This window comes from Dermacentor variabilis, chromosome 7 (genome assembly GCF_050947875.1).
Source record: "Dermacentor variabilis isolate Ectoservices chromosome 7, ASM5094787v1, whole genome shotgun sequence".
Lineage (NCBI taxonomy): Eukaryota > Metazoa > Arthropoda > Arachnida > Ixodida > Ixodidae > Dermacentor > Dermacentor variabilis.
In genome coordinates, this window is record NC_134574.1 from 146053968 (window position 1) to 146068922 (window position 14955).

General features: G+C 47.5%; 1 protein-coding gene across 1 annotated transcript in view; it reads right to left on the bottom strand.

The window, feature by feature from the left end:
* Window positions 1-1936: 1936 nt before the first annotated feature.
* The window catches only part of LOC142588106 (arginase-1-like), a 54340-nt gene continuing 41321 nt past the window's right edge, over window positions 1937-14955 (bottom strand). The window contains exon 12 of the mRNA XM_075699577.1: window positions 1937-2242. Within this exon, the coding sequence (XP_075555692.1) occupies window positions 2058-2242 (185 nt within the window). The 3' untranslated portion in view covers window positions 1937-2057. The remainder of the gene's footprint in view (window positions 2243-14955) is intronic.

Sequence of the window (14955 nt, forward strand, 5' to 3'; positions counted from 1 at the left end):
GTTACGGAATGAGCTTGGATATCGCGTTTGTTTTCGAGAGATAGGGAGAGAGAGACAGCGAGAGGCGCACAGCGATGGTTCGACGAGAAGCGGCGAGAGAAGATACGTAAAGACAAAGCGAGATCCTGCAGCTTATCGCGGACCAAGACGACCATCGCGATAGATAGCGCGTTATCTATTGTTCTTCCCCCTCCGCTTCCCTTCATTCTTGCTGACGGCATATGCGTCAGCGTCGCGGAGACAGCTGCGGAGCTGGGCTATAGGACAGACAGAACCCCCCTCTTCTGCGGCCAATATCATTTCAATGCCTCTGATTGTAAGCGTCACACACGAATCTGCTGCCGTCGCACGAGGCTTCGTGCGGGCAGCAAGGGCATGCTCTTAGATTTAATCTTTGAGTCCTTTACATCGATCAGTTGAGTGAGTTATTGAATAATTTTATGACTGAATAGTTTATTTTAAATTGAGTAAGCGAGTGTGACTGAGTGACTGGATGAATGTTAGGTGATGAGTGCTACTGAATGAATGGTTTATTCATTAATAATAATAATATTTGGGGTTTTACGTGCCAAAACCACTTTCTGATTATGAGGCACGCCGTAGTGGAGGACTCCGGAAATTTTGACCACCTGGGGTTCTTTAACGTGCGCCTAAATCTAAGCACACGGGTGTTTTCGCATTTCGCCTCCATCGAAATGCGGCCGCCGTGGCCGGGATTCGATCCCGCGACCTCGTGCTCAGCAGCCCAACACCATAGCCACTGAGCAACCACGGCGGGTGGTTTATTCATTGATTGATTATGGAAGTGTGAGCTAGAAGTGACTGGGTGAGTGGGTGCCTGGCTAAATAATTGATCGATTGGGTTTACCATCCTAAAGTGGCATCTGGAACGTGTTAGTACAGCTTTTTTTTCAGGGGGGGGGGGGGATTGTTGTGACCTTAAGATGGCGATTCATGATGATGATGACTACAGGGATGCTTACGATCAATACTACTAATAATAAGTATAACAAATGGTGAGCGTTCTAACCACGCATTTATGTTTTTAAATAACAAGCGCGTTAGCATTCAAGCATGCCGCTTTACTTCTTTGCTGGCCCCGACGCAAATGATCTCCTAGACATACAGAGACAGCAATAATGCAGCTGTCAGTTTGGCTGGATCTAAAAAGGAACAAAAATATTGTAAAGCGTGCGGGCCGGCTGCGTGCACTCAGATAGGCAAGGGCCCAGTATACTCAGACTTATAATCATCCTATTTTTAAGTCCACTGGTCCAGGACGTACACCTCTAACAGCGATATCAAGTTTCCGCTGTCTTGCGCTAGCTGTTTCCAACTTGCGCCTGCAGATTTCGCAGTTTGATTAGCCCACCTTACTTTCTGCATTAATGCTTAACACAGTCAACGTCAAACATGATTTAAAACAAAGTGCGCGAGGACCAACTTGCGACGCTAAATGCACTTTCTCTTAACGTAAATGCGGAAGAATAAGCAGATGCCATATACTGCCTTACACTCGCGAATAATTTTGAAGGCTTTTACTGACTCGGGCTCATGGACACTCACACTCGTCGGCGCTTTACGTTCCCACTCAGCCTCACGAATACTCGCCCGCGTTCATAGACGCCGCCACCCACATTCACATACCCACTTACGTTTGCCGAAAACTCCCTTTGATATCCCCCAGAAGAACTTCAGTTTGGCCTGGTTGGTGTTTACTGCATATCATATTGACCGCAAATAAAGACGGGGACAGCGGAAGAGAACACAAAAACGACACGGGCAGTGTCGTTTCCGCTCTCTTCCGCTGTCCCCGTCTTAAATATTTGCGGTCAATATGATATGCGTTGATGTCCCACACCTGCGAAGTGAGTTTGCAGCGATCGTGAGCCGCCGTACCCGTGAGTGAGCGTGTCGACCTGATGCTTAGGTTTAGTAAAGTTTATTCGTTCTTTTATTTCTTCGTCGCCTGTAACCGGCCCCGATTCCTCCCGAATGCGCAGATTCTTGTCGCCGTATGTGCGTGGGCGGTGAGGTGACGTGGTCGCACCGCTGTTTCACTGGCGGGACACGCCGTTCGGATTGATGACTTTCGCGTCGAGTTCGAGAGGCCGGTGTCCGCCGCGAGGGCTGCCGAAAAACGCGTCGACCAGCTTCACGCCGCAGTCGACGGTGTTACCGGCGTCCTGCTCGTCACCCAGTAGCGGGTTCACCTCGGCGAGGTCAAGCACCCTGAGCTGACCTGCGAGATCGAGGCAGTTTTTAGTGAAGAGAAACTCCACAGATGCCCGAGGCTACATGACAGCGAGAACCAAATGCTGATCAGTATGCAACGAACGGAGGAAGAAAAAGAAAAACGATAACCACTATGCAGATTCAACGCATATTCGAAGCAATTATGCAGGTACGACGCGTCTCGAAAGCGTGCTGCAGAAAGCAGGCGAACGGTATCATTTTTTCCCCCGCTCGCCATCCGATCGGGGTGACCACTGAATCGAGGCCGGTTCATGCACGTAACCAAACGCTGCGAGGAACTGCCATCCTCTCCGAACGTCCCTGATCACAACCGTACTGATTGCAGTCGAAGGCAAATACCTGCGGCAACGTCATCGGAAAGCAGGGGTGTGCGAATAGTGATTTTTCAACAGCGAATCGAATACGAATCGAATAGTACTAGAAGCGAATCGAACCGAACGCTTTTCGAACACTTTTCAAATAATGAATAGGCGTTACCACTATCAACATAAAACGATATTCGCATCCCAGTGCTTCTTAAAGCTGGCAAGTTTCACATAGCACGTTATGAAACGTTGTTTATCAAAAGCACGAATGGAGCGTTAGGTGCGACCAAGTAGTTTGTTTGCATGTACAGGGCTCTTCGCAGATTGTGAATGATCGCCGCGCAGCCTGCAAAGTATGGCTACCTATGTAGTTCTACGCAAATTCTCACGTTTTATGTCTATACGATGCCCGCGGGGCTGAAAATCTGCACTGCTTTTGCACTAATTTTATGTTTATTTTGACGAAGTTGATGCTGCGAAATATTCAAAGTATATTCGAAAGATATTTTCATTTACGAATTGTGACTGTTCGATTCAAAGACCGAGTCGAGTACAAAACTATTCGATTCGTTATTCGAATATTCGCACACCCCTATAGAAGTGTCGGGAGCAATGTCAATGCTGTCGTTTCTTATTATTATTATTTTTTTTTTTTGCCGCAGGCGGTTTTCTGCTAGTGTGGCTTTCAACTTGGCAATATATGGAGAATAGAGAGTTTTAGATTAGGGGACGCAAGCGACTTGCGTACGCAAGAAATAGTGGCCACGGTACAGCGCATGCGCGGACCCCTATGTCTGTGTCCGCGCATGCGCAGTATAGTCGCCCCGACTCTGAGTCTGCGCATGCGCAGTACCATCACCCTTAGTCTGGGTCTGCGCACAACCTGTACCATGGCCACTAGTTCTTGCCTACGCAAGCCGCTTGCGTACGCAAGAACTAGAGGCCATGACTAGGGGCGACGATACTGCGCATGCGCAGACCCAGACATAGGGGTCCACGCATGCGCTGTACCGTGGCCCTTAGTTCTTGCGTACGCAAGCCGCTTGCATCCTGTAACCTAAAGCTCTCTAAAAGGGGGAGAGGGAGAGGGAGAGCGGTGAACAGGGGACGGATGGTTCGTGCGATCATCGAACTTTAGCTACACTGCTTGGAATTAGTGAGTAGGATACTTAGAACGACAGAAAGCTGAGCTAGTTGGTAAGGATTCATTATGCAAAAAAGAGGGGAGGCGTGCAGACAGGACACAAGACAAGACACAGGAAACAAGGTGGTCGTGTTGTCCTCTTCTCTACTCTTGTGTTCTGTCTGCACGCCTCATCTCTTTTTTTGAGTAGGATACGGCTGGTTTGGCGATTCGCCGCGCGAATTCCAATTACAACCCGAATTACAACCTCCAGCGAAATCTCCAACATAGAGAGAGAGAGAGAGAGAGAGAGAGAGAGAGAGAGGGAGAGAAATATCGAGTTCGCGAATCTTCTATCGAGTTCGTGAGTCTATGCCGTGGCACGGGGAAAGAATACGTCACAAGTGTGTTCTTAAAATTATGGTGGGTGGGTTGCCTTCGTGAAAATTCAGTTTTTCGTAAATGAACCTCATGCATGGAAATTTGTTTAATTTTTTTTTTCCGGCAGGGTGTACGTCTCTGGCGCCAGGTTCGCATGTTTTTAAACTACTTTCTCTCGAGACAGCCAGATTGTGACTTCAGCCCATGCATGATGGACGCTCGTCGCTGTAGTTCAGCGCGAAACATTAACACGGAAAAATTAGTGAAAGTAAGCCAACGACAATTGAATGATTAATTAATTGAGTGGCTGAGTGACATTGGTTTTTGATGTTAACGTTCCAGAACAACACCGAGGCTCTCTGAGATGCGATGGCAGATGAATCTGCCCTAAACATGAATACACAAGGTTCGGTAAATTGCGCCCTGTGTACATGAGCGCCTTCGACTTTCAGTACTCATCGGAATGCGCGGAGGGGAATCGAACTTGCGACTTCGTCCTCATCATTATCTGCAGCAGCATCATATTCATCATAATCATCGTCATCAGCTGCAGTGGCAGCAGCAGACCGTCATAGCAAATGCTGCGGGTAACATCAGCCATAATAAAAGCTAGCGGTGTACAGTACGTATAGAAAGATAGCCTGAGTAGCAACTCGAAGGCAGTTTAGTTGACACAACTCTAGCCTGGAACGACTGCTGACTCACCAGACTTGCTGACTTCTTCCGCGATCACCAACGCTTCCCGAAGAGTGAGTCCTCCTAAGACTATAGACAAGAAAACAAAAGGTCATCAAAAGATATGGCGACGATAGGTATGAACAGTCAACCCAATGCACAACCACAGAAAGAAGAAGTTCGGTAGAAACGATTGGAGGATGATTTTCAAGAGAGAGAGAGAAAAGAAATATCCGGCAGAATCCATCTCACGATGACCGTAGACGGTTATACGCTATAATCAATATAGCGTCACAACGTGTTGCCACCGTCGAAACAAGTTATGCACGAGCCGTTTACTGCGCGGGACTGCTCTCTCACGCTTCTCTAAGAACACTCCGCGCCATCGCCGCGAATCCTGCGCGTGGCCTCCGAGATGCATGGCGCGCCGGTGCGTGCGAACGCTTAGAAACGCGTCGTGCGGCAACCGGACTCCTCTCTCGCGCTTGTTTCTGGGCACGCTGCGCCATCTAGTGGCGCCGCGGAGAAGTCCCCGCATGGCCTTCGAGACGAGAAGCAGGGCGCGCCGATGCCTGCATAACGCTTAGAATTGTTCCCTCGCGTGCTGCGAATCCAGTGGCACACACTCAGTGACCCAAGTTGGCGAGAGGTTCACTGAAAAGGAGCACATACCCAGTGAACTTATGGCGGAGTTCACTAGAGCTTCGAGTTGCTGTCCTCGAGGACCCCTTGTAGCGTGGGTTCGATCGCGCTCAGCATCGGATAAATTAAAGGGATTTTTTCGTCATCGTAGAGCGGTACATTCCCAGTGGTACATACCTAATTGGCCATGTTGATTCGCGTCAAATACGTTCATTTAAGAGCGGTCCAGACCTACGGGCTTATGACCTAATGGCCCAAGTTGGCGTCAAAGAGGTTCGTCGAACAGGAGCACCTACGCAGTCCCGCGTCTGCAGTAACCCATGTCGGCCTGAAAGAGCTTCGTTGAAGAGCGGCACGTATGTACACACATGGCCACGAACTCAGTGCCTAAAGTTGGTCCAACGGTTGGTATCGAACCCCGTGACATCAGCGCAGCAGCAGGATGCACTACCCATTCGACCATGGACTACCCAGTGACGGAGGTAGGCGGGGAAACGGTTCGATACATACATAAGTAGATCGATAGCCCCGGGAAGATGTGTGAAGTACCCTAGGAATGCTAACAGCTTTAGAATGATGTATATAGAAAGTCAGAGACGTCAATCAGAGGTACGGTTCTGATTGGCTTTCTGCCCACCGGGCGGGAGAAGAGGATACACTAGAAACACCTTACAAGCTTTGGGGTCGTAAACTGTTTTTTTTTATCCCTTAATTATCCCTCCTTATCCACAACAATACCTTATCCGTACCTTATCCCACAACAATGATCGTCATCTGCCTTGCCTGCGTTTCTTTTGTTGAAAACTCTGCGCTATCGCTACTTTCCTTTCAATAATGGTATGTGTCACTGTAAACATGCATGCCGTTCGTGATCTGCAAGTGCCAGGCGCGCAGCGTTAAAGAAAGGAAGGGGAAGCAAGATAGATTGCTAATATTGTTGTCGGACAGAGGTACGCTCCAACGCACGCAAACTGTTTTTTTTTTTTTTTTTTAGAGAGTGGAATGATGAGGAGAGAGGAGCGCAACCGAAATAAACTGAGGGGCGATTGTTAATGTCAAGCGATAGTTTCCCGGTAGGGCCTGCTGGCATATTCTGCCGGTGACACCGTGTTCGGTGTCTCGGTCAGTTCTATACGAGTGCGCGTGGGTGCTGTGACGTCGCACTGCCTGATAGGATAGGGCCTCGTCGCAAACCTCAGTAAGGCGTTCAAAAAATCTCGCCATACAGTGGTACCAGGATAGACCCGCCAAGTCACCACTTTTGATGACACTCCAGAGGCAGTGTCATTGGGGCGTTCACGATTGTGCGTATACTTGCAAGTAGCCAAAAGGCACCTTGCGAAAAAAAAAGAAAGAAAGATTCGCAATACCACGCTCATTCTAAGCACGACTGAGGTAATATGCAAGATTGCACTCAGTTAGGGCAAAGTTTGTGTCGGGCAGACGGACCGCTGTACCTCAGTTGAGAATTCAACGTCTTCTTTGAAAGCCTCGGGTAGGGTGCGCATCCAACGCTGCACCGTAAACAACGCGGCCGCTGAGCACAACTTGAAGAAGTCGCGTTGACAAGCGCAGCAAAAGACAAGCATGGCACTTAGTGCACGCATACCTAACGTGCACTAGGCACCGCGCACTGGGGTATAGAGTAATGTAACCTCAACAGGGATTCAGTTATTTCTACTTATGTGCGCTTTTATGCCACGTGTGTCACACACTTTTTTTGTTGCGCCTGGTCAGATCAAGCACCCTTTTTTGACTGTCGTATCGGTCACTGTTTCACATGTGCATGTTCCTCACACGAGCACTTGCTCGTGTCAGAACCGCATCCCAGCCTCGTGTGTGTACTTTGAATTCTGTATATATACGCGTATTTTGGTCAGGAAGGAGTGCAGTGGGAAACTTTTCTCACCTTTCGTGTCCGTGTGTGTATAGGAGTGTGTACGAACCCTTACTCCTTTTATCAAACTGTTCTCAATTCTTGGAACCTATTACGTTGTTTCTTCATACCTTAAAATATTTTCTTATGTTATAGTTACTATTGCGTGAAAAAGATTAGACGCCACCATTATACGGTGACTATACATTTCTTCATTTCAATAAAGAAAACGCCAGCTAAGTATATCCTCACTGCAGAAAATATCTGCCTTCAAGAACATAATTCATTTAGTAAAGCGAATACCTTTCTAAGCGCGAGGATATATTCGCTTACGTCTACAATCATCATTGATGAGTTCTGCACAATTTTCACAAGCACTACCACCACCACCACCACCACTACTACTACTACTACTATACTACTACAACAACAACACTACTAAACTGTTACTTCAAGTGTTATGAGGAAATGTTCGCAGTAAATGGCAAATTGCTCACCTGGTGTTCCCGTGCTCGGTGCAACTAACTTGTCGATGGTGTCGATGTCGAAGCTGATATGCAAGGACTTGTCTCCCCTGTGGCGCAACCGACAAGAAACCACAATCGTTCAAAGAGAAGCAAGTCAGTCAATTTTCGTTTGTAGATCCGATTTTCTTTTCTCTGGTGTGCTATATATATATATGTTTACCTTTAACGCATTTGTACATTTGCTATAATTAACCGGTGCTGTTTTGCACAATTGAAAGAGAGAGATAACACCGTGTTAGTGCATACGTAATTGCTCACGTGTTACCAAATGTACGCTATGTTGTTGTTTATCATTCTTTTTTTTCAATCAGTTATAAGTTGTACTAGCGTAGGCATTCTTTTATACCCACACGTTATTGAATACATGGAGTGTATATTTATTGTAACGCATCTCCGCGTCAAGCATTTTTCTGTCTGTCATATCGGGCGCAGATCCGTCAAGTAATTGTAATTTGTTTTTTTTTTTGTTTTTTTAGACTGCGCTCAGAAGATCCTAGACGTTGAATAAAGAATAATAAATTTGATTTGACAAAAAAAATCCGCAGTGGAAAAATCGATTGACATAGCAACTTAACGGACAGCTGTACGAAGTAAGGATAGTAGATTTATCGCCCGTATAAAATTGTAAACATGGGCATACAACCTCAATTAACAAGCTTGATCGATGTCACTCGCGCCCAAGCAAACATGAACACGTCTCATTCGATGATCGTGGAAGCTCGCTGTCAAAACGCCGTAGTCAGGAAGCGCGACATCAGTAGTGAGCGAACTGACCTTCGTGCTGCGTCTCACGTCAACGCGAACTAAGCCCGGGCGGGCGCTCGCAGTCGCCCGGGCCTCCCCCGTTAATTTGCACTGTCCCGGCACGGGTCCCTGTTAATTTTGCACTGTCGGCCGCCATGCATGGCCACAACGTACGTCGGGTTTATCTCCTGCAGTATTCTCTGCACGACGTTCCGGATACCCAGGCGGTCGACGTCGCCCATGTCGTACGTCCTTATGCCAAGATGGTCCATGAAGTACCTGCGCACATATGTATAGTGGGCATACCTGAGGCAACGTCCGCGATTCCTAGTGTACAGAGTGGGTTACTCGAAAGCGGTGTTGCAGGCAACACGTTTAGAGGCACTCGGCATCGAGTAGTGCATGCAGGATTTACATGATATTCCGGCGTATATACAGAACGACTTGCAGGCGAACTTAGCATACTCAAGATTTCCTCCTAAACAGTCGCTGGAACGGCAATTAATAAACGGAAGAAATCCGCCAGGTTTCAAGTGCCCCGAGGTCAGCGACGAGATTGGTGAGCGAGGCATTACCGTTTCGCGTGACGGGGTCAATAACCGATTTATACTTTCCCAGAATCCTCTCCGTTCACTTCAAAAGAATATAAGCAAAAGAGCCATCACCCTCGAAGCTATAGTCCAGATATGTCGTATGCTTAACCACTTGCCACACTTCAAGTGAATATCGTTGTTTTGACTCTCGGGGCTCCTTAGATCAAACAAAGAATAACTGCATAATTTATGGACCCAAGTGACATTGGGAGCGGAGCCGTGGTAAACACAACGCCGGGACAGCGTTATCCGATGCATTGCCAATGTCACTGACTGTTGGGTTTACAATGACCTTTCTTTTTTTGCTACGGGAAGCAGCTACATGTACACTCGCGAGAAGCAGTCTGGATCCCAGTGTTGCTGCGACGTTCTCCCATCCAGGGCATGCCGTCTGAAAACCCAGTGGCGCGAACGAAATTTAAACGTAACGCGCTGGTCACCGGCTCTGTCTCACCATTGATACGCAAGGCACACTCGGTGGGACACGTCGATACAGGTATCAACGTTGGCACAGACACCGCCGTGCGCCCGAAACTGCCAGACGCGAGGCCGACATGCACGTCACGCAGCCGACCCCGCACAAGCACCGCGCTTCTCGCTGGACTCGCCGCGATGTACGAGGCTGGTTGAACGTCCTGCAGACGCGATTTCGTCGTGGTCTCACCGTATTCGAAGCACGCCATCCGCGCCGACCGCACCCTAGCGTTTAACAACATGCATCGCGTCGCTCAATCCACGTCGCTACAGTGTACTAGAATATAGAACTCTTCTAGTACACTGCACTAGAACTCTTATAGTACACTGTACACTGTACTAGAACTCTTCTAGTACACTGTACACGTCGCTATCTGAGTGGAGTCCATCAGCTGGGGAGAAATTCCCCCATTCCGATCCATTGTCCGTTGGGTCCCAGGTGCGGCTCTAATACCTGGCCAGTTGGAGACGGATTTTGCCAGTCGCCCGCCTACCATATTTGATTCATATTTGATTTATTTGGTGCCATTGGATGCAAACATATTGAAAAAAGGTCCCTTAGATAAAGGCTGATTCGGGATCTCTTCTAAGCGGTACATAAATACTGCAGCAGTAGTTGCGCATTAAACAGCAGTGCAATTGAATACAATTAATAGAAAACGGCACAGTAGTAAGCTCATTCCACCTACCCTTTTTTAAAGGTTACAGCGAAGAAATTCAATAGTTTAATGAATAAATAAGCAAGGAAATGTCAAATGAAAAGAAAAGAGAGACAGAGCGAGAGAGAAAGAAAAGAAAGCAAAATGAAAGCGAAAGCAGCACAGGGAGAAAAGTTTTCGCAAAAGCGCAAAGCAAGATTTATGTTCGAAAAGGCAAGAATGCAGACTGCTGAAGAGCAAAATAAAATTGAGATATGATAAAAGGACTGCAATAAACCACGAGAAATGCAATAAACCAGCAGGTATACAACACTATTGCGACAAAGTCTGTCATTCAGTACAGCAGTTTCTCGAAGAAGCCCGCGTACAACTGCAAGCGTATAAGGTACTAATAAACGAAGGAATGTTGAGGGATGAGCTACTAGTTTAATGGCTGGTTGAATGTGTCTCAGTTCGAACTTTCCGTCTTTTGTATTGTTAAACTTTCCTCTTTCTTTCTTTTTTTACCTCCGTGCGGTTCCGACCGTCCTGGTGGGCTCACTCGCCGAAATCAGGTGGCGCTTCGGAGACTTCGCGTTGGGGCTGTGCTTAGGCGGGCAGTGGCCGTCCTATGGCTTTACCGTAGTACCGCGCCGCAGATGGGGCCTCGTGCCCCTTGCTTTTTGCCGTCGTCCATTGATGCAGTGAACAGGACCCGCTTATCGCGGCCTGTAAACGGGCCTATACAGCAAGGGCATCTGCGGCATCTGAGAGCAGCCGGTCTTCATTAGGGCCACCGTCCTGACTTGCAACATTGGATACGTGGGTCGTTTCGCCAGTCCTTGGCAAGACTTTATGCACGAAAGACTTTTTTCATATGCATGCGAGGCCTTCCTGTATTTTTGTTGCAATTTGTATTATGCGTCACTGCAAACTTTAAAAAAGAAGATGCAAAAAAACGGAAATTCCACGGTGCCAGAACTGTGCAGACAATATTTTTTTGTTGTTGTTGCTGATGTCATGGTCTCCAAACTTTGGCTAGCGATTGCACATAACCTTCGCGGTTGTAAAGAGCAGTCACGCATGTACAGTCGGCGTCGTAAGTTTATGGACCGCAGGGTAAGATGTAGCACTGAATTTCGGAGCCGCCTTCGACCCAAGAATTAGTACAAACCTCCAGCGTCAAGTCCCAATACGCATTCTGAATGATGCGTATGCCAGGGCGGGTAGCCAAGCTGAGGAAAGATTTCGCGTTTTTCTGAGATCCCGTTGCCCACAAACCTTTGACGCTGACTGCACGTGATGAATCCAAATGCTGCGAGGTGAGGTCACTCACCGCTCGTTAGGGTCAACGTCCCTCAAACCAATGTAGGCCAGGTTGTCCTTTCGGACGCTGGAAGCAGAAAAAAAAACAGATATAAGGCAGGTTAAGCATATCAGCGTATTGCCAGAACCGGGCAGACATGGCGTCGCATCATTATACTCGCCGACAGCTCATGTTCAGTCTTTTGGAATTAAGCGCAGCTAGCTTGAATTGCCCGTGCACGGAATCAAGTGTCGATGACTCAGCGGAGAAAAGTAACCTGCCCGAGAGAGCCGGGAGGTCCGGTCCACGTAACACCCAGAAACCACACCCACTTATTGAAGACCCTCCCCTTATGAATTCGCTTGCTGACAGGAGCGGTACCGTAGAACACAGTAAATCAGAGACTCTCTAGAGAGACTACGCGTTGACTAAACGATCACAACCAAATAACAACGACCAGACGACCAACGACATTAAGCATGAAATGCGTTTAGCTCCCGTTGTCGGCGACCTCCGAGTGACCTTGAGCCAGAGCCGGGCCAGAGCCGTTATCCGGGCGCTCAAACTAGAACATCCGGGCATGTTGCGAGAACAAAACGAGATCATCCGGGCAACCAGTCAAAATCACATTACATACGCTAGTTACTTGCCAAACAAGTGACAAAAATATTGCTTCCGAATTCGTCCTAATGTTTGTTCAGAACATCACTCCAGCTGTAACATGTAGTACGCGCTGAGGATTTATTTGTCATTTCCAATAGCGCCGTTCAAAAGGCAGATACAGGGCACTGTACACTTCACTGTTGTCTTTTTGGCTCTGAGTGTTCTTTTCAACGCCAGCGGTCCATGAGTCCCGCGGCGCGTCTGGCTGTTTGACCGAGACGAGGCTAGCAATGCGGTTCTGTCTGTGACAGGAAACTATCGCGTCCGTATGAACCAGTGTACGGTATGGCGTGGTGCGGTGCGATGTGGTGTCGTAGGGTGCGCCGTTGCAAACATGCACCACACCCATTTCAAGATTGTGGCTATAGTGCCATTTCCAACCAGTCTTCTTCGCCGGTAGCCATTTCATGCTTACACCTACTCTCGATGACGAGAGCGCCAGGATTTGTTTACAGCGTAGCTGTTAAGGGCTACTTTCCGCAGGATCGTGACCGTGCGTAGACACAAAACTATCATCATCCGGACTGGCTCCAGCGTCGTCGCCGCCCAAGCTGGCTCGTTGGCGCCCCTCGGCGTTACCACGCGAACGCGCCAGTGCTCCCGCGTTCGTCGTCATAATTAATCGATTATTAAATAATTAATTAAGAAACACATAGACGTAACCAATCTTACAGCGAAGCTGTTAAGGGATAGTTCTCCCAGGATCGTTCCCGTGTGTAGAAACAAAACTCCCCAAACGAGGGCCGATCCCGACGATAGTGCAATGCCGGGCCGACCCGCGGCGAAGGTGTAGTTCGTCACTAAGGGACCCACATACATAGCTTCGCTGGTCATCCTTCTTTACAGAGTGAACGGGCACGAAGTGTTCTTTTTAAAATACATTTCTTTGCTGTTTATCGTGATATATGCCCGCCTTCGTTGTGGTCATCTTGCTCGAGGATTCACGAGGAATCTTAGCGAAAATTGTCGCACGAATAACTAAAGTGGCAGATCACGAGGAAAGATAACAGTGAAAAGAAAATAACTTTGGTAGACGTTTCGTAGCTCGGTGGAAGATCGTATGGAACGTAAAGTAGGCTCCCTGTTGCCTAAAGCAGGAGTGACTCCAAACGGTGCGAGAGGAAGCGGCCCGGGCCTCCCTCACCCCTTCTATACTTTTGTCATGTGCTTTCACTGCCCCCTTCCTTTCACAACGTCGTGCCAAGTGATAGAGAGCGTACAAACCCCCTCCCCACTTTCCAGAAAAAAAAGCGAGATAGTTATGCTTTTTCGTAAGAAATGCTTTGGTAAAAAAATGATGATGGGAAAAAGAACTGAAAAAAAAAATTGGTAGGCACTCGCACCTCGGCGTTGGTGTTCTTCGCGTTAACGTCAGGCGAACGCAACGCACTAACCGAACTCGGAGGTAACTGTTTTCCATTAATTAGCCGGTTAAATGTCATGCCGCCTCCTTGTGTGTGACGTCATTAGTGAGGTCATTACGTCCGCTTCCCACTTCTGGGTTTCCGGGAATTTCACCACAGTCGTGCTCACGTGACGGGTCTTTAAAGTCTGCGATTCTATGTTTTGGTGTGCCATATTCAGTCATATTTAAATAATTTTAATTATTCCAGACATTTCAGTAACTCATCTTGTAACTAAACGTACGCTCTTATATTATATATATAATGAAACCCATGGATTTTGTACTGTGCTATATTTTTCTATTTGTTTCTGATTTATGTTGAATTTCGCCCCCGGTCGTCTCAGTGATTTCTAATTATCTATAGTTAATCCAGATGCTTCAGTGACTCAACTTGTAACTAAACTTTTGATATATCTATGCTGAAACCTATTAATCTTGTTCGGTATAATTTTTTTATTTATTTTGAAAATCGTCCCCGGTCGTGTCAGGAGGTGAACCGGAAGTGCTGTGCAAGAAACAAGAATGTCACTCACTGTTCCTGCCTCTAAAAAAACCTTAAACTGCAACAATCTATATTACAAAACAAAAGAACATTTTCACTTTCTTGTTTGTTCTTCTTTCGCCAAGTGGTAAAAGAAATAATCCCTGCCACTTGCAATGTTACCTTTTGTCAGAGACGCTTGAGTAGATAGCGATATGCTCTCTATCTGACTGCGTATCACGATTTTTGCGCAGTCGTCGAAAGCTTGCAATCAGTGCCAGCGAGCAAGCATGTCCATACCTAACGTCTCAATCGTAGGCTACAATGAAAGCACGCAGAGAATGGCGTTATCCTTGGACAGAGGGCAGATAAGAAGACGGGAAAGAAAAGATGTCATAGTGTTAGCGGAGCGAGTGTAACACACTTGAAAAGAACTAGGGGTGGAGTCGCTGGTAGAGCATGTCTAGGCACAGCTGCCTCGGCGTAACAGTTCGAAACAATTTGGAGTAGCACGTGTTGTTACATTTTCACTTCTCGACACTTCGGCAGGTCGCACTTTCAATTTTGACGCCGCGGTAGAACGAATAATACCGCACTGCAACACGAGTTCTGCACTTGTCCCGGGCTCTATACTGTGCGCCCCTTCTATAGTAACTTTACCCACGCTGTTCAGAGAAAAATAAAAGATTTAAGAAAAACACACACATCGCGTGATACAGGTACACTCGCTCTGTGATAGACTCGCAGTGCTGGCCAGTGCTCTGTCTCCTTTATTGTCAATAATAGGGACCAGCTTAGCCTCTCCGCCGAAAGCCTATCTGCAACAGCTTGCGGTCGACGGATAGTGAAGAAAAGAGCTGATTTTA